The sequence below is a fragment of the Stegostoma tigrinum genome, chromosome 31 (assembly GCF_030684315.1).
Source record: "Stegostoma tigrinum isolate sSteTig4 chromosome 31, sSteTig4.hap1, whole genome shotgun sequence".
NCBI lineage: Eukaryota > Metazoa > Chordata > Chondrichthyes > Orectolobiformes > Stegostomatidae > Stegostoma > Stegostoma tigrinum.
In genome coordinates, this window is record NC_081384.1 from 21,101,856 (window position 1) to 21,129,563 (window position 27,708).

At 39.0% G+C, this 27,708-nt stretch overlaps 1 protein-coding gene across 1 annotated transcript; it reads left to right on the forward strand.

Annotated features, from left to right (window-relative positions):
* The first annotated feature begins 642 nt into the window (after positions 1-642).
* LOC125466213 (collagen alpha-1(I) chain-like) lies at positions 643-27,527 on the forward strand. Its single transcript, XM_048560439.2, has 53 exons — positions 643-864; positions 2,533-2,727; positions 3,475-3,491; positions 3,592-3,615; positions 3,739-3,783; positions 4,232-4,333; positions 4,445-4,516; positions 4,904-4,948; positions 5,164-5,217; positions 5,533-5,586; positions 5,920-5,973; positions 6,221-6,274; positions 6,455-6,508; positions 6,637-6,681; positions 7,244-7,297; positions 7,443-7,487; positions 7,588-7,641; positions 8,995-9,093; positions 9,350-9,394; positions 9,499-9,597; positions 11,192-11,245; positions 11,405-11,512; positions 11,630-11,683; positions 11,790-11,888; positions 12,731-12,784; positions 13,044-13,142; positions 13,691-13,744; positions 13,973-14,026; positions 14,374-14,427; positions 14,545-14,598; positions 15,224-15,268; positions 15,376-15,474; positions 16,787-16,894; positions 17,033-17,086; positions 17,431-17,484; positions 17,781-17,834; positions 18,090-18,143; positions 18,451-18,558; positions 18,695-18,748; positions 19,810-19,863; positions 20,122-20,283; positions 20,873-20,980; positions 21,309-21,416; positions 23,638-23,691; positions 23,795-23,902; positions 24,283-24,336; positions 24,695-24,802; positions 24,913-24,966; positions 25,223-25,330; positions 25,432-25,711; positions 26,015-26,205; positions 26,454-26,699; positions 27,075-27,527. The coding sequence occupies exons 1-53, from the start codon at positions 783-785 to the stop codon at positions 27,219-27,221; spliced, it is 4,389 nt and encodes a 1,462-aa protein (XP_048416396.2). The 5' UTR covers positions 643-782; the 3' UTR covers positions 27,222-27,527.
* The last annotated feature ends 181 nt before the right edge of the window (positions 27,528-27,708 follow it).

Here is a 27,708-nt window from a genome sequence, read left to right on the forward strand (position 1 = left end):
TCTTTTCAAGTCTAGTTTCTTGGAGGTTTCCTCACCAATTACTCCCCAACTTTCGTGTTTTTCTGAAAAAAAACTGATGAGTTGGCGTATCAATAAAAGTGATTACGTGTATGTTGGTTAGGAAGAGCTAAGCCGTTCCTTCAGTTGAAAGTTTTCCAGCCCTTCTTTGACCCAGTCATGCTTCAACGTGTCTCTCTGCTCTGTAACAGCCTCTGAAACGAAGCCAATAAAAAAAAAAGTGCCTTTGAAAAATGATGTGCCCGTGTCTGAAGAAGAATAGGTTTTAGGAAAAGAATTATGGTTCATCAAATTAAATGGGTCTTGCGTCGGGGTTAGGGCGGGGGGGGGGGGGTGATGTATAGAGAAGGAGGCAGGGCATGGAGTGCAAGTATGAGTCCAACAGCCACATGGCGGTTCACACCAGCCATCCAGAATTCCCTCTTCCCACCCCGATTGGAGGAAGGCATCTACGTACATGTTAGTGGATGGTCAGAGACAATTGGATCCTGCCGCAGGCGGGGACTTTGCCGGTTTCCAACTGGAGGAGGAGATTTGTTTGGTGGCGGGGGGGGGTCACTGGTGGAGATGGGCGGCAACTATTCACACCTCCAAAGCCTGGCACACATAAAAGGGCAGGCGATCTGCAAACGGAACAGTAGGAAGTTTCTGCTGGGGCTCGGTGCTGAAGCTTGGAATTACACACCAGAACCATTGCATGTCCGGACGTTAAAGAAAGTTTCCCTTTTTTTACCCCAAAGAGTCTACATGTCTAATATTTAGACATGTTCAGCTTTGTGGATACGCGGACTTTGCTGTTGCTGGCAGCAACGTTAGTGGTGGGAAGATGTCAAGCGGACGATGACAGTAAGTGTTCCTTTCTCGTTTTCCTTCTGTTTCGTCCTGAAGAACTGTTTCGAAAAATCTCCCGTCTATCGCCCGCTTAAGAGGCGAACGCTACGATCGACCTAACGGGAGAGGGATGCACAACTTTGAATTCTGTTAAAACTTTGCAAAGAAAGCTCTAATGTGAAATTGACTTGCAGGATTGTCGATTGAAAAAATGTCAGGCAACATTTTCCTGATGTTAGCTTCAGACGGTAATGTTTGGAGCATTCCGAAAGCTTGTTGCGTTTTGTTCGAACTATGCAAACGATTTGAAATAGATTACCGCAACGATTTTCCTTTTATGGAATGGTTTTTCGATCTCTAAGGGATGGGTGCATTAAAAGAAACTACATTTGTGTATTACGTGGCTGTCAGACTGTCTAACTTCTCCGCCAGCCCACAAGAATTGCAGTATCCACCCCGTTTAAGAAAGGGAAACAGAACACAGACAATTGTTGGGACCATATTAGTTGGAGTGAAGGAGTCTCGACCAGACAATTGGTTGAAAGCAGCTGCCTTTGATAGTGGGTGTGTCACTTTGGAGCAGATCCTTTGTGGCGAATTTCGAATAAATTGGGTCCAAATGGAAAATAGTGTCAAACAGATGGAAAACAGAGCACAACGCGAATTAAAATACACTTAAAATATTATTAAATTGAATAAAATGCATAAAGCGGTAAAATCTGGGTTTGAGTTTTAGTGATTTTTGCCTAGTTCTGTTTAGTTTGCAGCCACAAATCGATTTTCAGACATAAGGTAGCTTTTAAAGAAAATCGAAATTGTTCCAATTCCGAAAATTAGCGTATTTAAAGTTCAAGCCAAGAAACGAAGTTGTTTGAGGGGAAAAAAATGTCCGGTGTTCGGAATAGAAGCAATCCAGATGTTTAGACATTGTTTTCAAAGCCAAGCAAGTTCTGAGTAGCAGTCCAGTGCTGTGGCTTAACAGCGCCATCTCTAGGCAACATGTTAAAATGGTAGCTATTGTAAACTGGCTTTTTTTCCCCAAGACAACCAGGATCTTCTAATTTAAAACAGACAAAACTGGCGGAAAAAGCAACTCAGCAGGGCTGGCAGCGTTTGTGGAGAGAGAAAGAGTTTAACGTTTTGAGTACGATATGACTCTTCGTCAGAAATCCACTTTAACTCTGATTTACTCCACCACCACATTAACAATTCTGCACGGGACGTGTTTTAAATGAAACTGCGTACCATTGACTAAAAAATGATTTGAGTCGGATGCACTTTTGTGCGGTTTACTGCAGTGCTAAATCTGAGGTGGAGCTTGAGCGCCATCTGTTGAATTTCTCGCCTGATAATCTTGGCTTGCGAGCTTGTGTCACTAAAGCAACGCCTTTAAACTAAAGACCAAAATACTTGGTGCATTGTTAAAACTTAAATGTCGAAAATTCTTGTATTCCATACAGGTCACAATGTCAAAAGTGCATGTTCTTTTTAAATTGAGGAGTAGTGTTATCAGTTCTATCTTAGGCTGTTTGGGATACAAAATAAATAGCTCAACATGAATCTGCATACAGTTTCTCGTCCCTTTGAAGTTTGTCACTTTTTCCCCCAAAGGCGTTCTTGCCTTTCTGCCCATTAGAGGGCGTTTGGTATCACCGCGGTTGATATATCCCGTTTGATTCTCAGATAGCGGACCTAGCTGCTACAAGGATGGAGAAACGTTCGAAAACAAGGATATCTGGAAACCCGAACCCTGCCTGATTTGCGTCTGCGACAATGGCCGGGTCCTTTGTGACGAAATAATCTGCGAGGAAACCATCGACTGCCCCAATGCCGAAGTGCGCGACGGAGAATGCTGCCCCGTCTGCCCCGAAAAAGATCGTGAGTGTTTGCTGTGGTCCCTAGTCAATTGTTCGAAGGCGCCTTTAAGTGCTCTCCGCCAGCCACCTGACAACTTATATCATCGCCTTACATTCCCAAACTCAATTATCAACAGCAATGTAGTTTAGGAAAAGGTAGCAATAGTTGCTGCGCGGCAGCAACTGGAAGTGGAATGAAGTATCCACTCGAATGGACAATTCTAAACATTGCTTTTTAAACCTAGTGACAAAATACACATTACGTTTGAAAGCTTTAGGTGAATTCACTTCAAAACCAGTAATGATTACATTATACTAGTCCGTCAGCATTTATGATTTGCAGGAAATGTTTTGCCATTTCATGGTGAAAGTGACAGTGAACGTTAAGGGGTTATTTAACACAAAAGTACCACAGCCACAATAAACAAACCGCTTTTAATTTTAATTTAATTGAGTGTCTTTGATTTTTTTAAAAACCCAGGTTATTGTCTTTTTCTGAATCATTTGATCTGATAGAGGTTTTCTTTAAACCAATTTAAGCATTATGGGTTTTAGCTATGACATCATTGAATGATTCAATGAACATGTCACAGGCCCAAGTAGAGCAAAACCGGAAGGAGTCTTAGAAGTAATTTCCTTTTGCACTCTCCTCCCTAAAAAACATATGTGCAGTAAATAAACTATAAGCTGTTTATGAGCAATAATTACAATGCTTTCCGTTGTTTTTGAAAATGTGTTTATAAATTAAGCTCTTTTTATTTTGTTACAGCAGAAGGTGGAGAAACAGTAAGTACATCATATTCACTTAGACAATACAACAATGAAATATTTACATGGTTACTTGTAACACATATCCACACACTGACTTATTAATTTTTCTTTCCAGTATCCCTCTGGCCCTGGTATTCAGGTAAATAGAAATGCTTTTTATTTCCAGGTTAACAAAAGATATTTTAAACACACAGAAGTTGAACATTTATTAACTTTACCTTTATTTGCAATTTTAATTGTAATACAAATACAATTTTTTCAGGGACCTCAAGGCCCCAAGGGAGAACCTGGCCCTAAGGGTGATAGAGTAAGTTGATATTTTTAAATCATCTTATTGAAACAAATGTGATAATATTGTTTCCAAACTATTAAGTCCTTGATTGTAACATAGCCTTTTTTGAAAGAAGTTAAAAAAAGTCCCAAAGGCTATCTGAAAGAAAAAAGAGCAGATGTTCATAGACACCATATGTAAAGTCTAATAAGGTTTAAAACATAGAGGGCTTGAAGTTTAATGTATTACAATCATCTACCATTAATTGCTAGTATTATCCTTTTGGGGTTGCATTAAAATGAACACTCATCCTTTGCCAACGATGGAGAGGCTTCAGGGACAGGAAATGATGGTAAACAGGAAGTGACAACTGAAGAGATGACAATAGCTAAGAGTGTTGCTGAGGCTACAATTGCAACTAAAGTGAAATGATATACATAATATTTTCTTTTGTAACAATGAACATAATATTTTGCATCTTTAGGGACTTCCAGGTTTACCCGGAAGAGATGGAATCCCAGGACCTCCAGGTCGTGATGGCCCCCCTGGTCCACCTGGTCAACCTGGAACATCTGGCCTTGGCGGAGTAAGTGACCTTCAACACTTAGCTGATGAAATACATAGTGCAATGGTTCTAAATTATTTTCAATATATTTCACAGGCTGCAGACATCTAAAATCACGTTGCTTTCTTCCAGAACTTCCTCCCTCAGATGGCTGTTGGCTTCAGTGAGAAAACATCTGGCGGTATTCCAATGCCTGGACCTATGGTATGAGCCCATCTTTCCCTTTTCCTCATAATATATATAAGGTGCAACAATGGCCCTGCATAGGTTATAAAATTTTATATCAGTTTGACATTTCTGAATTAAGTAAGTTATGTGTAATCACCTGAGAATGAAGAGACGTAGAATTAACTTTGAACTAGCGTACTGAAAGTGTTTAACATTGAATGATTTTGAGTATTAAAACTATTAATTTAAGATCAAGGAAGAGTAGAGTCAATTGCTTGAGGACAGAGATTAGTAGATGCATGTGTTTTTAACTTTTGTTTTGACACATTGTTATAATTTTATTCCAATTTAAGGTTAAAAAAACAAGTTACAAAGATCCATAAAACTGTGTACCGTTTTATTAACATGTTGTTTATGTTCTAGGGTCCAATGGGTCCCAGAGGACCTCCCGGCCCACCTGGTGCACCTGTAAGTACACAATTGCTTTTATTTTCCAAAAATGTCAGTTGATTTTTGACTATTGAAGTAAAGGTTAAAAGTTAATGGAGTTAATACTTACCTAAAATGTTAATCAATTTTCAATTAAAAAGGAGAGCAGAACTTAAACTGGAAAGCAATATAGATTCTGAGTACGCTGAAAGACCATAATTATTAAAGTGTGGTTTACGTTGTTTAATCATTAGGGTCCTCAAGGATTCCAGGGACACCAAGGAGAACCTGGTGAACCAGGTGCACCTGTAAGTACTCAGTAAACTAAAAGCCACTCTCTTCTTTAAGAGCACCATATTGATTCACGTTAAATTTGTTTTAGAAACATATAATTTCTACTTTATAAAATAATTCCCCTCAAGATGGGATTCTTTTTACCACTTGATGCTTTGTGAAGATAGTTTACAAATGTACAGATGCTGGGAATGAAAGCCTTATGACACCAGCTGACAGTTTCACTAACAGATTGCAAGCCTAGCCATTTAGAGCAGTGAACTGCAAGACACCAGTTCCTTGTGTTTACCATGTCTTAATATTTTCACTTTACAATTTCAACTCTTCAGGGTCCAATGGGTCCACGTGGTCCTCCTGGCGTTCCTGGAAAGAATGGTGATGATGTAAGTAGCACCAAACGGTCTATAAATGTACTTAGTAAAAAAAAATAAAACAGTTAGGTACTTGCTTTCTGCTTTTGGACATAGTTACATGATACATTCAGCTTTAATTTCACAAATCTACTTTTGACTATAGAATCCCTTCACCTCTGCTAAACTGATTTTATGGCGGAGCTATGTGTGAAAATTAATAGCATAAATTTTAAAACCCAGTCCTTGAAATGTACTCGCTAGAATTATATTCATAAATGTCCATATTAGCTAGGTACATGTTTGATCCTTATTCAAGATAATTGAAAGTTTACAAATGGCTGACCTTTCTCTTTTCCTCCATAGGGTGAAAATGGCAAGCCTGGTCGCCCTGGTGATCGTGGTGCCCCTGGTCCTCAGGTAAAGCATTTTCCATCTAACCCTTCAGGATATTACAACATGCCTGCAATCTATTATGTCAGCTTTTCTCTATCACATGCTTAGTTACTGATTATAGCACAAGAAGAAGTAGGCACTCTGAAATTATTAACGTTCAAACATATTGCCTTGGTATCAAAAATGCATGAATGCATCCACCTTACATAATTCTCCACTTCTTTGCAAAAGGAGATTTCCTATATTTTACAAACCATTTGTTATATTTTAGGGTGCTCGTGGTTTCCCCGGAACTCCCGGACTTCCAGGAATCAAAGGACACCGAGTGAGTGCAATTTTGCAGTTTGGTTAAAAATGATACATCAATATGGAGACATCTATGTTTGTGCAGATTACTGAATGTTTTTGTATAGTAAATTGAATTCCTAAACATGTGTTTGGTTTCAAAATATTCGTTAGTTTAGTAGAGCCTTATTTCTCATCACTTTTCACTCTTTCTGTACAGGGTTACAATGGTCTAGATGGTGCTAAGGGTGATACTGGACCTGCTGGACCTAAGGTAATACATCCATGTACCTTTGAGGAATTTTGTTATAATGCTGTCTCTTCCTTTGTGCGCAATAGTTGTATTATTTGCGTATTAATAGCTCAACATTCTAACAATGATTTTCATTTTACTTGTGAAAGGGTGAAGCTGGTGCTCCTGGTGAAAATGGCAGCCCCGGTGCAATGGTAAGCAATTTAACCTTTTTCCTGCAAAAACAGCCATTATGGAGTTCCTTGGGAAATTACAATATGTAAGAAATAAATTTTATCAAATACAGTCCATTTGTTTGATAGCCATTTACATGGATATAATTAAGCTGTAAAGAACATAACACACACTGGGCCTGGACGAGTGATAGCAATAGTGCTTGGGAAAACAGTTTGCCATTACGATCTATATGTTCTTCAATTAATTAATTAAGTAAAAAAAGTGGACATCAGTATAAAGGAGAGAACACCATAGGAGCACCCACATCTGATATTTCTGCATATTCTTCATTGAAAAATGTAGGTAACAAGAATCAGTCATGTAATTAAATTTTGCTAGAGATTGCTCTGATCTGCTGAAGATAAGGCCTAAGATGAAGGGAATCACCAAGAAATTGGTGGGTCTACCTTTGAAACAAAATGTGTTACCTTTGTAGGTGGATACTGCAACCACTTTTATGTACAAGCAAAAACTATGACACCATATGGTTTTGTAGTTATAATGATGGATAGAAGTAACATTATGTATTACTTTGAACAGGGTCCACGTGGAGGCCCGGGTGAACGAGGTCGACCTGGTGCCCCTGGTCCTGCTGTAAGTACAAAATTATATTTATAAACTAATTAGAACAACTGTATAACTTGCTGCCTTAAGGATTTATTTCACATTTACTAGTATGGTTGTTATTTGACTAATTTGGTACAGGATAACAATGAACTCCTCCTTTTAAATATTGCAGGGAGCTCGTGGTAATGATGGTGCTGCTGGTGCAGCTGGCCCACCTGTGAGTACCTTTTTGTTTGATTTAACTCCTCTACATAAGATTTACAGATTACGTTTAGTCTTCTCCAGAATGTAACATGATCTAAATACTTATCTTTCAGGGCCCTGTTGGTCCAGCTGGCCCCCCTGGTTTCCCTGGTGCTCCTGGTGCAAAGGTACAGTATATATGCTACAATTTGGCATTTAAAAAGTGGCTATCTCTTGATCCAGTTGATGTCTTTCATGATATCACCTTAGCAAGCATGTCTCTGAATGAGGAGAAATGAATAAGAAAGCTCCTTCTGTGGTAAGAAGGTCAGATTGAAGCAAATTCAGCTTAGACATGGCTCATACATTGCAAATTGTTCATGCCGTACACTGGTACAGTAACTTATCCTGGTGGCTTTAGTGCCTCAGTCTGGTGTGAGAATGCAGTTACCTTTGACTCCAGCAACTGTCCCAAGAGAATAAAAGTAGCAAGCATTATTCTTCCTTGTTATGCTGCTCGTTTGGATTTAAAAGATATATCTAATGCATTTTCCAAGGAATTTATCTGTCAGAAGAATGCTGTTGACGGCGTCTCTGAATTGCACTCAGTGATGCATTGCCATTACGCATCTTTGAATAGTTCTTGACTATTCTCCTAAGGAGAAGGGAGTGATTTTCATTTAAGCCAAGGCAGACGTCTAGCCCTGAACATTTTTGTTCTGAGCCAGAACAGAGGTGAGGTGTACTTCTTGAAGAGAACTGCAGTCTGAGTTTCAAAATGGAGGCAAATGGGGTGTAGATTTGGGTGCACAATATTTTCCTAAAGTATTCACAGATTAATAACTGATTAAACCAAGAGGAAATAAACAAAGGAACAATAGTTTGAAATGAAGTTTGCATGTGCATTGAAACAACATTAATTTTATAATTTTGTATAACAGGGAGACCATCTTTATATTACAATTACATTGCAGCTAGAAACGTGGGAATGGGTCATTTAGCTCTTTTGTTGTTCTGTGACCTAACCTCATTAGAGTTAAATACTGTTTTAGCTTAGTGTAGAAAACTGAAAAATAATCATACCTTTATTTATTTTCAATGAGTTCACTTTTTAAATATTCAATATTTTCCTATTTTAATGATACCTGTTCATTATGGATATTACAATTGGACATCAATGTGTGTTGAGATGCCAGCTTGATGGGCACATGCTAAGAAAACGATTATATTATGGAGCATCTAGTTCAAACTGAATAGCCTCAAAGGAACACCAAACATTGTTCAACTTCGCAATGGTCAAGTTGTCAGACATGTTTCATTTCTGTGACGTGTCATGGTATGCTTTAATACCCCAAACAAAATCCTAGTGGCTTCTACTCAGTAAAGTCCAGGGATATTCAGTGAAATGGTGGAATACCAATCCTTTGGAAAGGGTCTAGCCATTTCTGCCTGAACATCTCTGTGCCTCAATAGAATTCTAGCACTAAAGACAAATAAAGCAGTTTGTTCAGTCAATATCAATTGATTTGTTTTTGTCTTAGGGTGAAGCTGGTCCTGCTGGTGGTCGTGGCGCTGATGGTCCTGCTGGTGCTCGTGGTGAGCCTGGCAACCCTGGACCTGCTGGCCCAACTGGTGCTCCTGTAAGTATTTGAGACTTGTTGGGGTAGGGAGGGTGTGGGTGGCGGTGGGAATTCATGTTGGGATTAGGGATATTCTTCCATAGCATTCCTAAAAGGGCAAGCATTTGATGCCCATCCTGAACTCAACTTCATAAATTAATTGTCCTTGTTTGAAAAATCAAATGACTGTCAACCATAACATTTTGCATCTTTGATGTCTATGTGCACCTAAGCTTTCTCAAACATTGATCTCATTTAATTTTTTTTTCATCATTAGGGTCTCTCTGGTGCTGATGGTCAACCTGGAGCCAAAGGTGCAGCTGTGAGTAAATAATTTTTTTTGCTTCCTGAATTATTTTGTTAAACTGGGAATTTCTGGTAAATTGATGATTGTAATGAGTGATATTGTAACTGCTTGTGTTTCAGGGTGCTCCCGGTATTTCTGGTGCTCCTGGCTTCCCTGGTCCACGAGGACCAAGTGGCCCACAAGGTGCTGTCGGACCTACTGGTCCTAAGGGTAACACAGTAAGTGCCTTCTGGATCCACAGAACTTTATCTGTTTCTCATTTTAATAATAAACATTGAGCCATCCACTACATTGAGAGGGAGAATAGAATAATCTTTCAAGTGTTAGTGGCTCTGGTGTATTTCTGGACCAGCCATTCCATCAAGATTTTAAGACACACGTTTTGGTACAAAATGAAGCTTTGAATGGACTTGTATTACTCCAGACTCAAAGTTAGTTAACAGTGTGGAGCTGGATGAATACAGCAGGCCAAGCAGTATCTGAGGAACACAAAAGCTGACGTTTCGGGCCTTGACCCTTCATCAGAGAGGGGGATGAGGAGAGGATTCTAAAATAAACAGGAAGAGAGGGGTTTCAAGGCCAAAGAGATGAAAAGACAGTTGCAGTGGGAGAGATCCCCTGAGGTTGGTCCGGCGGGAGGAGGGTAACTTCTTCAGGTTAGGCATCCTGGGAGAGGCTTTGCAGTGAGGTTAAAACTGTGATCAGAGATAATGGGAACTGCAGATGCTAGAGAATCTGAGATAACAAAGTGTGGAGCTGGATGAACACAGCAGGCCAAGCAGCATCTCAGGAGCACAAAAGCTGATGTTTCGGGCCTTGACCCTTCATCAGAAAAGGGAGATGGGGAGAGGATTCTGAAATAAATAGGGATAGAGGGTTATATATATTAGTTATATATTTGTGATATAATGATATGCCCCAAAATCAATAAAGAGTTTAAATAAAAGTAGAAGTTTCAGTGACTTGGCTTGTATTTCAACTTTAGACCTATTCCATTCTGCCCTATTAATTTTCATAGTGTTTCTTACGTCAATTGTTTTAGTTTTTATCTTGCCCTTTATCCCACCTGTTTAGGGACTTGACTTCTGTTCCAAAGTTGAGTCAGTTGCCTGTCAAATGGGCCCACTATTAGGCTGAAGATGGGATCTGATGGCTATTTTACCATTCACTTGACCTCTAGGACATCAAACCATGAATTGGTCTCATCACTTAAAACAAGTGATCTATTATTTTATGTGTGTAGTTTGAAAACAAGCACTTGGTGAACATTTTCTTCAGCAATCCAGAAAATTGATCGCCATCAAAATAAGATACTCATCATTGAAGTGCTAAAGCTTAATGTGAAAGCCAAAATCCACAACTCAAGTCAAAGAAAACTAACCAGCTGTGCTGTATTGGCAAATTTGAAAGAGTACTGACTATTGTAAATTTTACCAAGTATGTATGTGACCACAAATATTTTAACTATAAAAAGTAAACCTAGCTCTTACTTTGTCTGCAGCCTAGCTGATCTGTACACGTTACTCAACGTCAAATAGCTGACATTCCATGAATGTCCAATTTATCTCCCACTGTAATTCTCAATTCGAGTCTGTGGAACATCTGTGCAGATGATAGCAATAGCTGAAGACAACAATTTTCACTGTTCCCTTAAGGCTCTGTTGATCTCCAATTGGACATACAGCAGAACATCAGTAAAGCTTCTGTAAAATTTCAGGACCAGGTTTTCAGAAGAGCCAAATCACTTTTTGTAAAATAACCCTGATTCATAATTGACCCCTGATGTTTAATGACATTTGTTTGTCCCTTTAGGGTGAGGCTGGTGCTCCTGGTGTCAGGGGTGAACCTGGTGCAAAAGGTGAACCTGTAAGTATTTGTCCTCAACTTTAAGCACTTATTTGCATTCAACAGTTTCATAGGTCTTAGTCTAATAGGAAATATGATCCAATGTTCAATAACACTCAATGCAACAAGAATGAATTGCCCCCGTGAATGATTACTGATAATAACTGTGATATTTTCTAGGGTATTGCTGGCCCTACAGGTCCCCCCGGCCCAGCTGGTGAGGAAGGAAAGAGAGGTGCCCGTGGTGAGCCTGGCATTCAGGGTCTTCCTGGTAGCCCTGGTGAACGTGTAAGTTAAAAATGCTATTTTCATCATTATTAAATTAGTAGGTTAATGTTTCACCAATTTCTGAGGCAACAACAATGATGCATAATCTTGTACCTTTAAACTTTTTTTCCATTGCAGGGTGGCCCTGGACTCCGTGGTTTCCCTGGTGGTGATGGTCCAATGGGTCCCAAGGTATGGAAATTCTTCTGAAGTTCTTCTGTTCTGTTCATTGTTACAGGAACTGTGCAGTCTGTAAATTCCTTCAAGTTTCTCAGTTTATATTTCTTTCCTGTTGCAGGGTATTCCAGGAGAGCGTGGTCCTCCTGGGCCTCTTGGTCCCAAGGGTGCCACTGGTGAACCTGGCCGACCTGGTGAGGCTGGTCTCCCTGGTGCAAGAGTGAGTATCTAACAAGTTCAGGGTGGCAGACTAACACTTAAACAACACTCAAAGAAACTGTCTCTGTCACCATAGAGGACAACAAAAGCTATAATTCCAAAACTGCAAATAACATACCAACAAAATATACAGATTAGGCAATGCTTATGGCAAGATAATATGTCCATGCATCCAAAAGGGATATATTTCCTTTCCACATTATATTTAACCAAAACCTAGATCCAAAACTTGTTCTTTGAATCATTTCTTTTGTTTTATGCTCTTGTGTAAATGAGCAAACTGAAGAAAATCTGATTCTACATCTTGTGTCACAGGATATTATCTTTTCTTACAGTAACTTGTGTAAATTATGGAATAAGCTGTAAAAGAATAAAATGCAAAATTTAACTTCTCTTTAAATTCTGTGAAATACTTGATACAAACACAGCAAATCTAATTTGCTACTATTAAAGACATTGGCACCTGATAGAATTTGTTGTAAAATATCACAAAGCACTTTGTTTCCCTTTGTTTGGAAAGTAAGAAGTGATTCTGAGAGTGTTTTCTATTGAAACATTCGAACAGTATTTTGACATTATTCAAATGCAGAGGTGGTGTCTTTCCCTGGCTACTTTTTCAGACTTCCATTCATGATTGGATCACACTATTTAAAAAATAAGAAAGATTCTTCTCCGTTTACATACAAATAAAACAGTAAATTTTCCTCATTGTTTCTTGTGGTACTGGACAGTGGACGTTAACTGCTAAAGTTGTTTATCCAACTGCAGCTTGTTCTGCAAAAAGCATTGGAATATTTCTGAAGAATTTGTTAGGCACTATGTTAATATAGTTTTGTATTTTAGGGTCTGACTGGTAGTCCTGGCAGTCCTGGTGCTGATGGAAAGCCTGGTCCTCCTGTAAGTATTTATTTCATGAAGGAAAACATTTTAGCGTATTTGCTGAAACCTGTTCACTAGATATGTACTAGGATGTCATTATAAGGCATGAAAAATTTGAAAACTTTAAAGAAAACATGGCCCTGTATTTCAATTTATTCTATACTACTTGTTAATTAAACAAATGTAGCAAATATCTCTGTAAAAGCCATTTAGGTGTAGGCCTATGACAAGCCTACAAATTATCACCATCTGATATTCTACATTGATCTAACAACAGGGTCCTGCTGGTCAAGATGGTCGCCCTGGTCCACCTGGTCCTGCTGGGACAAGAGGTCAGCCTGGTGTGATGGGTTTCCCTGGTCCTAAGGGCGCTGCTGTAAGTAACAAAATCAAAAGCCACAAAGCATGTGTTATTGTTCTTTAAATGAGAGCCAACATACATTAAAGTGTGTGGTAGCACCGACTGCCCAAAGTGTGTGAATGTGCAGAATAGAGGATTTCTGTTGATAAACATGCTTTTGTAAAACACACCAATAGATGTCTTAATGTAATCACACTATCCTCAATGCCAGCTTAGAGCTGGAATTGAATGGGTAGATACGGTAGTAAGTGGCACACCCCTAACTTTGCAACTTAAGCCCTCAGATGTTTTAGTAGTTTAGCCCCGTTGTTAAAGCTTGTCGTATAAGTTCTAGATGCTTTTACCTATCTGATATCACATGCAGTATTTTCCAGATTCATTTGTTTTGAAAAATTTGTGGAATTTAGTTAAAGTCACACCTAGTATGAAGCTTTTGATAGAAACAAACAACATGTAACCTTATGAATTAAGAAGATCTAATTTATCAAAAGGTTATCTTAAAAAGGTCTCAAGTTTATATGAATCATATAAGCTCATATTTACTCCTACTTTGCACTCTATAGGGTGAGCCTGGCAAGTCTGGTGAGAGAGGAATTGCTGGTCCTGTTGGTGCACTGGTAAGTATGCTGCTTGGTGTTAGCTCCCATTCCACTTTTACTGATATTTTAATGATTGTTATCACTCATTAAATTAACACAAATTGGAAAACTTATTCAATCTTGTAACACCACAGATTCAACATAACCTTTAATAACGTTCACAGATCTGAATTGAAAACTCAATGAGTAGCATTTGAAATTGATGATTATCACTAATGTATGTTATTTAATTATGTTCTCTTGTAGGGTCCTGCTGGTAAAGATGGTGAAGTTGGTGCCCCTGGCCCTGCTGGCCCTGCTGTAAGTAATAATCTAATCAATTAGAGAAATAAAAAATACTTAGCTTAATAAAAGAAGCAACCCCAGCATTATGCTGGATACAGGCTAAGGAGAACACTGTAGAAGAAAATATTGTCCCCATTCCATTTTGTCTTTTGAAAACTTTTACTAAACCAGATATTTACAAACATGTCATACAGTGCCTGTTTTTTATATAATATTATTGTTTGCATACAACATCAGAAATTGGATGCATCATAGACTGGATATCAGTTATGTATTAACTTTGAATTAACATGTTGTAAAAATTAAACATTATATAGCAATGAAAACCAGGATTTGAATCTATAATTACCTTTTTCAATCAGGGTCCAGCTGGTGACAGAGGTGAACCAGGACCCGCAGGTGCTCCTGGCTTCCAGGTATTAGAAACTTCAATATTCTTCAGAATTTTGAGACATCATGTGCACCATTGATTTGGATTAATACATTACTCTTCCAATTTATTAACACACAATATCACAATTTTGCTTTAATAGGGTCTCCCAGGTCCTCCTGGTGCTGCTGGTGAACCTGGCAAACCTGGCGAACAGGTGTGTATTTCACAAAAGAACCAAAGATTGGGGTATTCTAAGAATAATAGGATTTAAATGTTAGTTGAAATAAATAAATCCATAAATGTATAAATAAGTGATCTTTGATCAGTTATGAAGTTGATTCAGCATTATTGATGACCATGATTCTGCATGATTTATTTAGCATTATCTTATTTAATCACTCCTTGGTTATGAACAGGATTGTATTAGTTTAATGTGCATGTAATGACGCATGTTTAATTCTTTGTGCAGGTCATATTACCACCCCAATCCAATTAATGATTCTCCAGTACTGCTCCTCAGCTTCCTGGATAGCAAATAAAATTAAAGTTTAATCAGAGGAAAACAAGTCATTGTGTTTGTGGAAACTTGATAGGAGAAGGTTTCTTTAGTAGGTTAAATTAACCATTAAAAATACATTTGCTAATGATATGCGCAGAGAAAATCTTTCCCAGTTTGTAGAGACTTTAGATACAGCCTTGTAGTGGAATGTTATTGATTTGGTTCAATGGTAATAAAGGAGAAATAATGTGATCATTTTGGAAGACAAGGGAGAAGCTGTTCTATTAAGGCCTGTATGAGTACTTCTTGATTTTAATTACTGTTTAATTTTGTCCAATAGGGCTTGCCTGGTGATGTTGGCGCTCCTGGTGGTACTGGTCCAAGAGTAAGTTTGAAATTCAAATTGCTGTCATAACCAAACCAAAAAATAAATTGCAGCCACTGAATTTGAATCCATGCAATTTTCTAATGGTACAATCTGATTTTCTTTAGGGTGAAAAAGGTTTCTCAGGTGAACGTGGTCCTCCTGGTGCTACTGGCCCTCCCGGTGCTCGTGGTGCTCCTGGCTCTCCTGGTAACGATGGCCCCAAGGTAAACCCTCACATAAAAACACAAGAAATGACTTTTGAGTTTCAGCTAAAATTATTTCATATTGTCTAAAGGCACTAAGTGAAGGGTTTCCACATCAACAACATTCATTTATGGTACTTGCAATTCCAGAAGTGAAGTTGATTCTGACAGATACTACGTCATTCTCAAACCAACCTTAATTTGCTGTTACAAGTTTTCTTTTAAGTGGGCAGTGCCGTGCCAGATATGGCTTCATACAGAAGGTCACATGCTGAAGTTAGCCTAGGGGAGCACTGCGTATGTGTACTGGGGGCTTAAGGTTCAAGCTCATTGGAAAATGTTTGGAATGAAGATAAACACTTAGGAAGTTAGAAAAAGTACACGTGACCTTCAAACTGATGGGTAAAGCATATGTCAGCTGTTGGCTACAAGGTTGGGATTGGGTCTGTACTTTTGGGTTCTGGATGGAGGGTACAGAGATTAAGCAGAGACGCACTTGGAACTTTAGGATATTAGATTGGTTTGCTAGCCTGGAGAGCAATGCAGCAAGAATTGGAGCAATTTACTTTGATGGTACATGAAGTGAATGACACTATGATGCATAGCTTTGTAAATAAAGAATCTCTGCAGTATAGAAAGAAGCTAGTTCTGCCCACCGAGTCTGCATCAACTCTCCGCAGAGCATCCCACCCAGACCCCACCATGCACCCGTAACCCCACATTTACCATGGTTAACCAACCTAGCCTGCACATCCCTGGACACCACAGGGTAATTTATCATGGTGAATCCAGCAAACCTGCCCATCTTAGGACTGTAGGAGAAGACCAGAGAGTACAGCTGAAACTGATGCAGATAAGGGGAGAACGTGCAAATTCCACACAGATAGTCACCCAAGACTGGGGGTGAACTGAAGTGTGAGGCATCAGTGCTAACTGTTGTGCCTCCATACCACCCAATATAAAGGTGCAAGCACAATGTCGGCATATAAACCTCATCAGCGTAGACTTCATACCTGACCGTCACATGTGAAAGGTGGAAATAGCATAAAAAGAGCTTGCCAAGAGTGTGTGGAATGCATAACACCTTTACATTTTCAAACTCCATTCTCTTTTCCAAAGCAAGCAAAATATTGAGGCATTGATTTCTTATTCAGATGAGCTAATGAGAAGTCTCCAGAGCTGTTCACTGCTTTAAAATATGCACCAGACATTATTGTAAGCATGTTTCAGCGGATTCAAAAGACATTCATAGCTTTGAAAGTCTTCACTTGCTTTTTGGTAATATTTTTCCCACATATAACCTGATGATTTTGCTTTTGCTTACTCCTTCCAGGGTGATAGTGGTCCTGTTGGTGCTCCTGGTGGTCAAGGTCCTCCTGGTCTGCAGGGTATGCCTGGTGCCGTTGGTATTAGTGGTCTTCCTGGTGCCAAGGGTGCAAGAGTGAGTATATCTTGCAATATTTTGTTAGCTTTGATTAAACTATTGAATGACTGTAAATGTGAGGATATTAGTTGTTATTAACTCTTGTTACTTAGGGAATGAAAAATAACTTTTCTTGACTTTTCTTCCTCTCCAAAGGGTGAGGCAGGTCCAAAGGGAAGTGATGGTGCTGCTGGCAAAGATGGAATGAGAGTAAGTCGTCAGATTGTTTTCTAAATATCCTGATTACGGCCATTGCCATAAGTTTGAAAGCTTCAGGTGATTTCCAGGACCGGAGCTCTTACTATGATGTTGTAATCAATAGAATTTCAGGCTGGAGAATGAATACAGTCATATGACAGTCCTGTCTCCTACCTGTAGTCCCATTGAGAGCATTTCCCTACTGGAAGCATGAGTTCAATTGATATCTTCTATTATTACATGGATAGATTTAAAATTAGTCATATTGACATTCAAATATATCCCTCTATGTTTCAGTACAATCAAGACCTGCCAGTTTTTGTGATATTAATTTCAAGATGTAATCATTTTCTTAGGGCATGACTGGAGCAATTGGCCCACCTGGTCATTCTGGAGCTCCTGGTGAGAAGGTATGGCTTTTCATTACTTCTTGTTACTTCCTTACTAAAATGCTTTGAATAAAACTATAAACTGAATGTAATTCACCTGTGAAATGTACATGCAATCACAAAATGACATAAGTAATCATCTGAGGACTTAATATTCCTTTCTCAAAATCAATAGCAGCCTACACAACAAAACAAGTTGTCACAATTATAGCCAAATCACAGTTTTAATACATGCTTTTTAAGTGCATGATATTAATTCAAAACTTTCATCTTATGTTTTGTTTGTAGTAATTTTTTTGTTTATCCATTGGCTGTAGGGTGAAGCTGGTCCTCCTGGTCCTGCAGGTCCTGCTGGTCCTCGTGGTTCTCCTGTGAGTAATTCATATTTTAAAAAAAAACATACATTACATTAAGTGCTGTTGGTAGGTCTGACATGCAACTGGTGTGAGTTGCAAAATCATAAGCTAGGTATCCACAGCCTCTGCCCAGCTGCCTGCCAGGCCCATCATAATGTACTTCCATACTTTTCAATTCTTACATTATTCAATGTTTTTGATAGTTTTCAAAAACTAAGGATGTTTCATTGATGGTAATGTATGCCTTTGATCTTTTATTCTACTGTTTAGGGTGAACGTGGTGAAACTGGTTCTCCTGGCCCTGCTGGTTTCGCAGGTCCTCCTGTAAGTATTGTGAATGTGTTTCCTATTAAAACCTGTGACTTGTTAATAAATATGGTCTGCAGATGGAGCTTATCAGCAAATTAATATATGAATGGCCTTGATGTAATTTTGAAAAATTTGAACATTTTAAGCATTTGTTAGGCAATGTAAAATTAATTTTGTTACCCTATCTCATAATTATTGTAGCAACATTTGTTAATAATATTGCATCTTGCCCCTAAGAGCATAGTGGCAGTATATATCAGAATTTATGGAGCATCAATGTTGCCTAGGTGAAAATAGTTATAAGTCTTTCTTTCCTTAATAGGGCGCAGATGGTCAACCTGGTGCTAAAGGTGAACCTGGTGATACTGGAGCAAAGGGTGATCCTGGTCCCCCAGGTCCTGTTGGTGCAGTTGGAATTGCTGGTCCTCCTGTAAGTAACGATAAATAAAGCACAAATGATCTCCTCTGAAAACTAAATTTTTAACTTAAAGATTTCACTTTATTTTCTGTCACACTTTAATGTATATCAGCATCTAATCCAAAGCCACTGTTTTCTATTTCCCCAGGGTTCAGCTGGTGCCCCTGGTGCTAAAGGTGCTCGTGGCGCTGCTGGTCCACCTGTAAGTCCATATCTTGAATTATTTCAAACTAATAATAACTGAAATCCTCTTCAAGGCTGTTGTGTCAGGTTCTGTTGACATTTGGTACTTTGTTCATTTTGGAATCCAGAGATCATTAGCCATGGTGATATATTGTCCGAAATTTTGCAGCAATAATGACAGCAAAGTAATGAGTGTTCGCGGTCATTAGTCCATTGAAAAAAAACTGACTGTAACATCTAGAGTCCTCACATGGTCTGATTTAACGTAGAAATCCATCCAGTAATTCTACACTTCACCAGAGGATGTGCTATTGATTACTCCTCTTCTTCCTCCACCACCAAACACTGCTGCCCACACCTAACACACTGACTGTAATCTTAGGAGCTGATGAGCGTTTGTATAATTTTGCTTCTATTATTGTAAAACGCTTCAAAATAGTTACACTGTAGCTGAGTTTTATTTGGCAAACTAACTGTATCTGGCCCTGAGCACCTGTCAAATATTGATGGAAATGAAATTTATGCATAATCAGAGAAATTTCACATTTACTTGAATAAATGTTGCTCTATGAAGATTGCTTTTACCTTCCTGATTTACCATCTGTGACTGCTTCAATGAGGTTGAAGCTTAGCTACGTGATGATGTCTGTGTTGTAGGCCCATGCATTCCTCTGACATGGCATTGGACTTAAATTGCTGTCTGGAAGGGGGAAGCATGTGCTGCAAAAATTGTTAGATTTTTGTGAACATCTTTCTTTGAAGTCAATGGAAAGCGCCTTTGCTTAACGGCTGACCAGAAAATCTGGGCCATTGACTCATAGCTCCTGTGGGTTTGTGATCGTGTCAATGGGACAACAGAGATAGGTTAACAGATACAAGCTCACAGATGAACCATGGCGGACAGTGAATTTTAAATGTGCTAAAAGCCATTTTGTAGGAGAGCCATTTAAATTTAAACCAACTGTTGTTGATGTCATAAATTACTAGGAGAATTTTCATATAATTCTGAAAATGTCCATCAAAAACCTGATTCATTCAGACAAAAATTAATTCTTTTAACTATTTGCTATCTTGTTTTAGGGTGCCACTGGTTTCCCTGGTGCTGCTGGTAGAGTTGGTCCACCTGGTCCAAGTGTAAGTACAATTTTACAAATATCTTTACGTGATTTATTCTGTTTATTTCTTAATATATTTAACATCATGAGGCAGTAGGATACTGGCTTTGATATTTATATATGAATACAATCTTAGACAAAACATTAACATTGCAAAGTATAAGCAATATTGGTTGGTAATATAAGGACATTTTCTAAACTAGTTCTTTACTATCGTTATTGTTATTGAGTGTATAGGTTGGGACATACACACTTTAACTGTTGTATTCACTTGTAGGGAAATGCTGGTCCTCCTGGCCCATCTGGCCCTGCTGGAAAAGAAGGTGCCAAAGGTATTCGTGGTGAAGCTGGCCCTGTTGGTCGTCCTGGTGAACCTGGTGCTGCTGGTCCTCCTGGTCCCCCTGGCGAGAAGGGTTCTCCTGGCTCTGATGGTCCTTCTGTAAGTTTGTTTGGCTTAAAACACAGACTTGAAATCTCAGAATTAAGAAAATCATTTTTAGCAACTAACAAACGTACAATTTTCAAAAGACATTGAGGACTCATTCTTGCAATTAGGACTAACCTCAGTTATTTGTTTTTAAATGATCACTTCTAAAGAAGCAAATTATTCCAAGTTAGCAAGATAACAGTGCGGTGAAATTCAGGTCTTTCATTGGAATGGTGATGCACACCATCAGATGGCATTCTTAATGGGTGACCATAAGTTTTGCTTATTTCCAAACTCTCATTTCTCCTCTTTATAAACAACTGAAATTTAAAGTTTCTTACTTCTTAACAACCACTGTGTAAGCTGTTTAATTCCATTGTTGCCAATCGTCAGAACAAATTTTGCAAACACAGTGTATTGAATCTTTGTTTGTTATCGAATAAAACATGAAATAGGGTTTCAGTGTTTCAGATGCTCACCTTATTAACTGATAGTTACTAATTTTAGTTTTGACAAAACTATTTCTATCTATCAGTTAGAACATACAAAATCAATTTGTTACAGTTCTTTTATAACTTCTATGTATATCTTTTTCTCATAGGGTTCACCTGGTCTCCCTGGACCTCAAGGTCTTGCTGGCACACGTGGTATGGTTGGTTTGACTGGCCCAAGAGGAGAGCGTGGTTCCATGGGTCTCCAAGGCAAAAGTGTAAGTTGCAGAACAATACCATTTTTCTGCAAAGCTGCATGCGCAGTACATAACCAGAATCCAATATCCCACATGTTTTCTAAGCTCCTGCACTACCAAAAAACTGTGTTGGAATTACAGAATGCACTAATTTAAAGATAGTTGGCTGGGTTTATTGATGCTTATGAACAGACTTCTGGATCAAGGTGTTCTTCTGATTTTTTTTTAAGAAAAAACACCATTTAATCTTTGATTTGTCATGTTATAGCTTTGACTATGAAGTTATATCTTTTCTTCGCCGAAGTTCTTACGCTTAATAAGCAAAAACGTTTTTTTCTCTATCCTTTAGGGTGAACCTGGAAAACAAGGTCCAGTTGGTGCACCTGGTGACCGTGGTCCTCCTGGCCCAATGGGACCTCCTGGCCTTGCTGGCCCACCTGGTGAATCTGGTCGTGAAGTAAGGAAGTTAATAATTTCATTCATTGAAATATTGATTTCTCATTGTTGTCCCCAAACATTAGTATGTGAATGCAGTAGCTCTTCAGTTTAAAATTTAGCACCCTTTTGTCATCTGTTGAAATAGCAAAGCATTTCAATGCAAGTACACAAACATAAATAGGGTATTTATTGACAGGATGCAGAGATGGGCTGAGAGGTGGCAGATGGAGTTCAACCTGGATAAATGCGAGGTGATGCATTTTGGAAGGTCGAATTTGAAAGCTGAGTACAGGATTAAGGATAGGATTCTTGGCAGCGTGGAGGAACAGAGGGATCTTGGTGTGCAGATACATAGATCCCTTAAAATGGCCACCCAAGTGGACAGGGTTGTTAAGAAAGCATATGGTGTTTTGGCTTTCATTAACGGGGGATTGAGTTTAAGAGTCGTGAGATCTTGTTGCAGCTCTATAAAACTTTGGTTAGACCGCACTTGGAATACTGCGTCCAGTTCTGGGCGCCCTATTATAGGAAAGATGTGGATGCTTTGGAGAGGGTTCAGAGGAGGTTTACCAGGATGCTGCCTGGACTGGAGGGCTTATCTTATGAAGAGAGGTTGACTGAGCTCGGTCTCTTTTCATTGGAGAAAAGGAGGAGGAGAGGGGACCTAATTGAGGTATACAAGATAATGAGAGGCATAGATAGAGTCGATAGCCAGAGACTATTTCCCAGGGCAGAAATGGCTAGCACGAGGGGTCATAGTTTTAAGCTGGTTGGTGGAAAGTATAGAGGGGATGTCAGAGGCAGGTTCTTTACGCAGAGAGTTGTGAGAGCATGGAATGCGTTGCCAGCAGCAGTTGTGGAAGCAAGGTCATTGGGGTCATTTAAGAGACTGCTGGACATGCATATGGTCACAGAAATTTGAGGGTGCATCCATGAGGATCAATGGTCGGCACAACATTGTGGGCTGAAGGGCCTGTTCTGTGCTGTACTGTTCTATGTTCTATGTTTAGGGTGGTGCTTTATATTTATAAATATACAGAATTGAGCACCAAATGCCTCTGAACAAAATAACTTAGACTGAATGCAAGTAGTTTGGTCCAAATAGCTCATGATAGCATATAAGCTCCTGTCAAGCCTCTCCCCAACTTTTCTCATTTATTATCATAGCGTTCACTTTTTTTTCTCGTATCTCATATCCTCCATCTCCTTGTCCTTAAATACATCTGTACTCTGCAAGCGCAGGCAGTGTTTGCAAGTTCCATAATCTTTTTAGATTACTTGATGGCTATCTTAAACAGGTGCCTCCTCCACTTATTTTCCAGTAAGAAGCACTCTGTCTGGATCCATTCTATCAAAACCTTTAAAAATGTTAAAGACCTGGGTCTATGCTGTACTTTCATCTTTCTCTGATATGTATAGCCACACATTTCTGGTATCATCGTTATACATCTTCTCTGCACCATCTCCTGCACATTCGTCCTTTTTTTGACTAAAAGTGTGGTCTAATTACAGTTTGATACAGGTTTAGATAACTTATCTACTAATCCTCAAGAAAAATTCTGCTTTTTATGGCCTTGTTAACCTGTGATCAACTCTTTGTGACTGGTGTGTTTGTACATGCAGATCTTTTGTTCAATTACCAACAATTTACCATCCAGTTAATAACTGACCAGTGAAAATTAATTATATTGATGCATAAATTAACAAATACCAAATTTATACCTTTGCAACAAGTCACCCTGAAGTCAATTACTCTGATACTTCCACAAATCCAACTCCCTGAACTATTTTTAGAGTACATTTAGAGGCTGTGTTTAACCTCTGCATATGCTTGTGACAGGGTAGATTTTTCTGAACCCTTGGCATAACCTTGGTGTAAACCCCAGAATGAATAGATATGAGTTGCTGCGAAGTCTCTGCATATTTCAGCATTGGTGTCAGGTGACTTCACTTTCACAGTCACATCAAATAAGTCACGCCAACTCGATAGTAAGACTCAAGCTTCTTCTGTTGGAGTAAGATTTCTTCTCAGGACCTTCATCCTGTTTTCCTTCTTTGGTAATCCTGGCTCTTTATTTATGCTGTAGTCAATAATAACTTCAACATTTGTGTGAAGTGAAATCTCTTTGCAACAATACCTGTAGTTGTAGTGCAAATAAATCCTGAGATTGTTGGTGAAAGGAATGAAACCAACACAGTTTAATATCAAATATTAAGATTTACGTTGTACCTGTTTTCAGGGTGCCCCTGGTGCTGAAGGTGCTCCTGGTCGTGATGGTGCTCCTGGTTCTAAGGTTAGTTTTTCTCCATTCCAAGTTCACAAATAACATTTAATAATTTGAATACATTTCCTTTGAATGCTTATTGTATTATAACAAATATATTATTTCTGTGTAGGGTGATCGTGGTGAAAGTGGTCCATCTGGTCCTCCCGGTGCTCCTGGTGCCCCTGGCGCCCCTGGCCCAGTTGGTCCTTCTGGCAAGAATGGCGATCGTGGTGAACCAGTAATTATACTTTTTTTAAAAATCTTTTTATATGGATACATAAAATTATAAGCATATTGCACTCTGGAGAAATTCTTTAGACATACAGCTCTGTCACAATAGATAATTATCAAGATTAAAAGATCATGCAGTTAATTATCATCAATGTCACGTTAAATCTAGCTTCCAAAATTAGTAACTACAAATTGCATGTAGTCATTTGCTCAAGTTTAGTTGTTAATTTCAAATGAATGCAGCTAATAAAGTCAAAGTGTTTTTGTTCCTGAAAGAGACAAAACTGAAACTTTGAATTATTTAAGACATACAGATTCCAATGTGTGTAGTTATAACATATGAATTTGTAAATCATGTTTACATTTGGGTTTCTTTCTATCCTTCAGGGTGCTCCCGGTCCTGCTGGCCCTGCTGGTCCAATGGGTCCCCGTGGTCCTGTGGTAAGTTATATTTGCTGTTTAATATTCTCTTTGCTTAAAAGACAACCACTCATCCTTTCAGAGTTGTTGACAGAAATTCTGAGCAAAACTGATATATTTTCATGAATTGGATGATATGGGATTTAGATATGAGCAATAGTTAAGTTAATTTAGTTTCTTCACTACTGATCAGTGAAAACACCAAAATAAATTCACTAAACCAGATTGTATAAATGGGATTACAAGAGATGGCTTTAGTTAACTCGAAAGAGGAAATGTTCGCACAAGTAAAGCGAGCATTTGATAGCTTTCCAAGATTAGGGAGAGTGAAATACAAAATATGAGCAACTAAAATGAGCTCCTTTTCCCCTCATTTCAGGGGGCAGTCGGTGCCCGTGGTGACAGAGGTGAAGCTGGTGAGTCTGGTGCAAGAGGTATCAAAGGCCACAGAGGTTTCCCTGGTATTCAAGGTCTGCCTGGTCCTCCTGTAAGTTATCCATTTTCATCTCAGAACTTTAGCTTCATTCCCTGTTCAAAATTGTTCTTTCCTGTGCTATGTTTTCCATATTGAAATAATATTTTCTGTAATCCCAACAGGGTCCTCCTGGTGAGCAAGGTCCTGCTGGTCCTGCTGGCGCTAGTGGCGCACGTGTAAGTATATTCCTACTTTCAATGAAAGCAATGTCACTTTTCGAGTTCAATAGTAGTTTCATATAAAATGCAGTGTTTAAGCATTGTTTTAGTAGAAGAAAGGATTTGTAACTAAAACAGAAAAGATTTGTAATATGTGGCTTGATTGCTAATCGTTTGAATTAAATGATTAAACCATTTTCATTAATGTTAGGCAAGCTATATGAATATGCTCATAAAACTACACTGGCTCCATTTGTGTTTCCCTTCCAACTAGGGCCCTGCTGGTCCCGCTGGTGCTCCTGGCAAAGATGGTATTAGTGGTCTCCCTGGTCCTATTGGACCACCTGGTCCTCGTGGTCGTAATGGTGACATGGGTCCTGCTGTAAGTAGCACCTCTCCTGACTCTGTTGCATTTGCAAATTAGAATGAACTTCCTCTCCTTCTATACAGCCTTACTTAACTGCAATTGTGTTCACCTTTCAGGGCCCACCTGGACCTCCTGGTATCCCTGGCCCACCTGGTCCATCTGCTGGAGGATTTGACTTCCAATTTGCATCACCACAAACTGACAAAGGCCCAGATCCACTCCGTTATTTCAGAGCTGATGATGCCGGTGCTGTTGCAGATCGTGACATTCAAATTGACACCACTCTTAAATCCCTGACCCAGCAGATCGAGAGCATCCGCAGCCCTGAGGGCACTAGGAAGAACCCAGCCCGTACTTGCCGTGACCTGAAAATGTGCCACCCAGATTGGAAGAGCGGTGAGTTTAAATACATAAAGCAATATATATCCATATTGTGTACAGAATCAATACCGAAATTAACCGCACAACATATTGGATGTAGGTACTATCGTAGCCATACACAAACTGCAATACAGTAATAAAAGAATTTTATGTTAAGAGAATGGTACTTTAACGAAAGCAAAATGTAATTGTGTAAAAAAGTGCAGAATTATATTACTAGATAGATTGTGAATTTTCTTAAAACCCTACAAACTGACTGAAGCCAAACTTGATGAAGCAAGGATGGAACACTGATGATCTTTACTATTTATTTCATAGGGGACTATTGGATTGATCCTAACCAAGGCTGCACTCTGGATGCTATCCGTGTATACTGTAACATGGAAACTGGTGAGACCTGTGTCTACTCAAGCCCACAATCCATCCCACGAAAGAACTGGTACACAAGCAAAAATCCAAAGGAGAAGAAGCACGTCTGGTTCGGGGAGAACATGGACGGTGGCTTCCAGGTAAAACTCGTAGTCACAGAAGAAAACACAAATGATTATCCACAACAATTTGTGTATCTCATTATGTTTTACTTATGATGCAGTAGATGGTTAAAACGGACTTGCTTAGAGGGGGGGAGAAAAAAACAATTTTTAAGTCATGCAAATGTGGATTTTAAAGCATAAAAGTGCTTCGAAACTGTATGTTGTTTGTCTTTGATTAATAAGTTTTAGGAATAACCTGAACTTACATTTGTTTTCTTTTTTAGTTTGGATATGGTGGTGATGATGGTGTCCTTGCTAGTGATGTTGCAATCCAAATTACCTTCCTGCGTTTGATGTCCTCCGAGGCAACCCAGAACATCACATACCACTGTAAGAACAGCATTGCCTACATGGATGAGGAAGCTGGTAACCTGAAGAAGGCTATATTGCTCCAAGGTTCCAACGAAATTGAAATCAGAGCAGAAGGCAACAGTCGATTCACATACAGTGTTTCTGAGGATGGTTGCACGGTAAGTGTGAAATGCAATAGTTTTGTTGTTTTCTTCTCATTTAGACGGTGGAACTACAGGATCTCGGAGCACATTTTGACCTTGTTTATTAACAATAGACAGCCAATAGAATTAGTAAGATCTAATGCATTGTATCAAGCAACTTGTTCACTTGCCCTTGGAATTTTTAATGCTCTGAGACATGCTATTTCCAAAATGATTCCAGATACTTATACGAGTAAAATTGTCAATTTTTTTGCTGGGTGATTGAAAGGATTCTAAACAGTCTGTACAGGTGATTAAAGATGAAAATAATTGGACATAATACACTTGGAAATAGGCACTCCATCCAATATCACAAGTTATTGATGATGCTTGATTTTTTTAACCCAACAGAGACATACTGGCGAATGGGGCAGGACAGTCATCGAATACAAAACAACGAAAATAACACGAGTGCCTATTATTGACATTGCACCTATGGACGTTGGTGGCGCTGATCAAGAATTTGGTGTTGACATTGGCCCAGTCTGCTTCTTGTAAAACGGACTTGAAATTTACTTGCAGTCATCTCTAAACTTTCTATGCATTGAATTCTAATTCATTCGACAGCCACGGTCCACTTGCTTAAACTTCGGGCCAGAAGACGGGTGGGACAACTACAAGGACACTTTTTTATGTTCTCTGTTTCTATGGCAACAGGAAAAAAGTACTTGTCAGGTGTAAACCTTCCCCTGGAGTTAAGAGATCACTGCAGGTGACATTTTGCCATATACCACTGCAGAGAAAAACTGAAAGATTGTATGTACCATTTTCAGGTGGCAAAATAAATTTGAAAAAATGTCAAAAGCTTGTTATTGTCCTTCTACATGTGGTGAGAAAGCATCTGTTCTTTGCTATTTTGTAGTGCAGAAGATTAAAATCCTCACATCTTCCAGTTCAAAATTTATAGGGCTACCTCACACAAAATGTTACCTAATGTATTAGCAAGCCACAGTGAATCAAAGAAAAGTGCTGGGATAGGTTACAA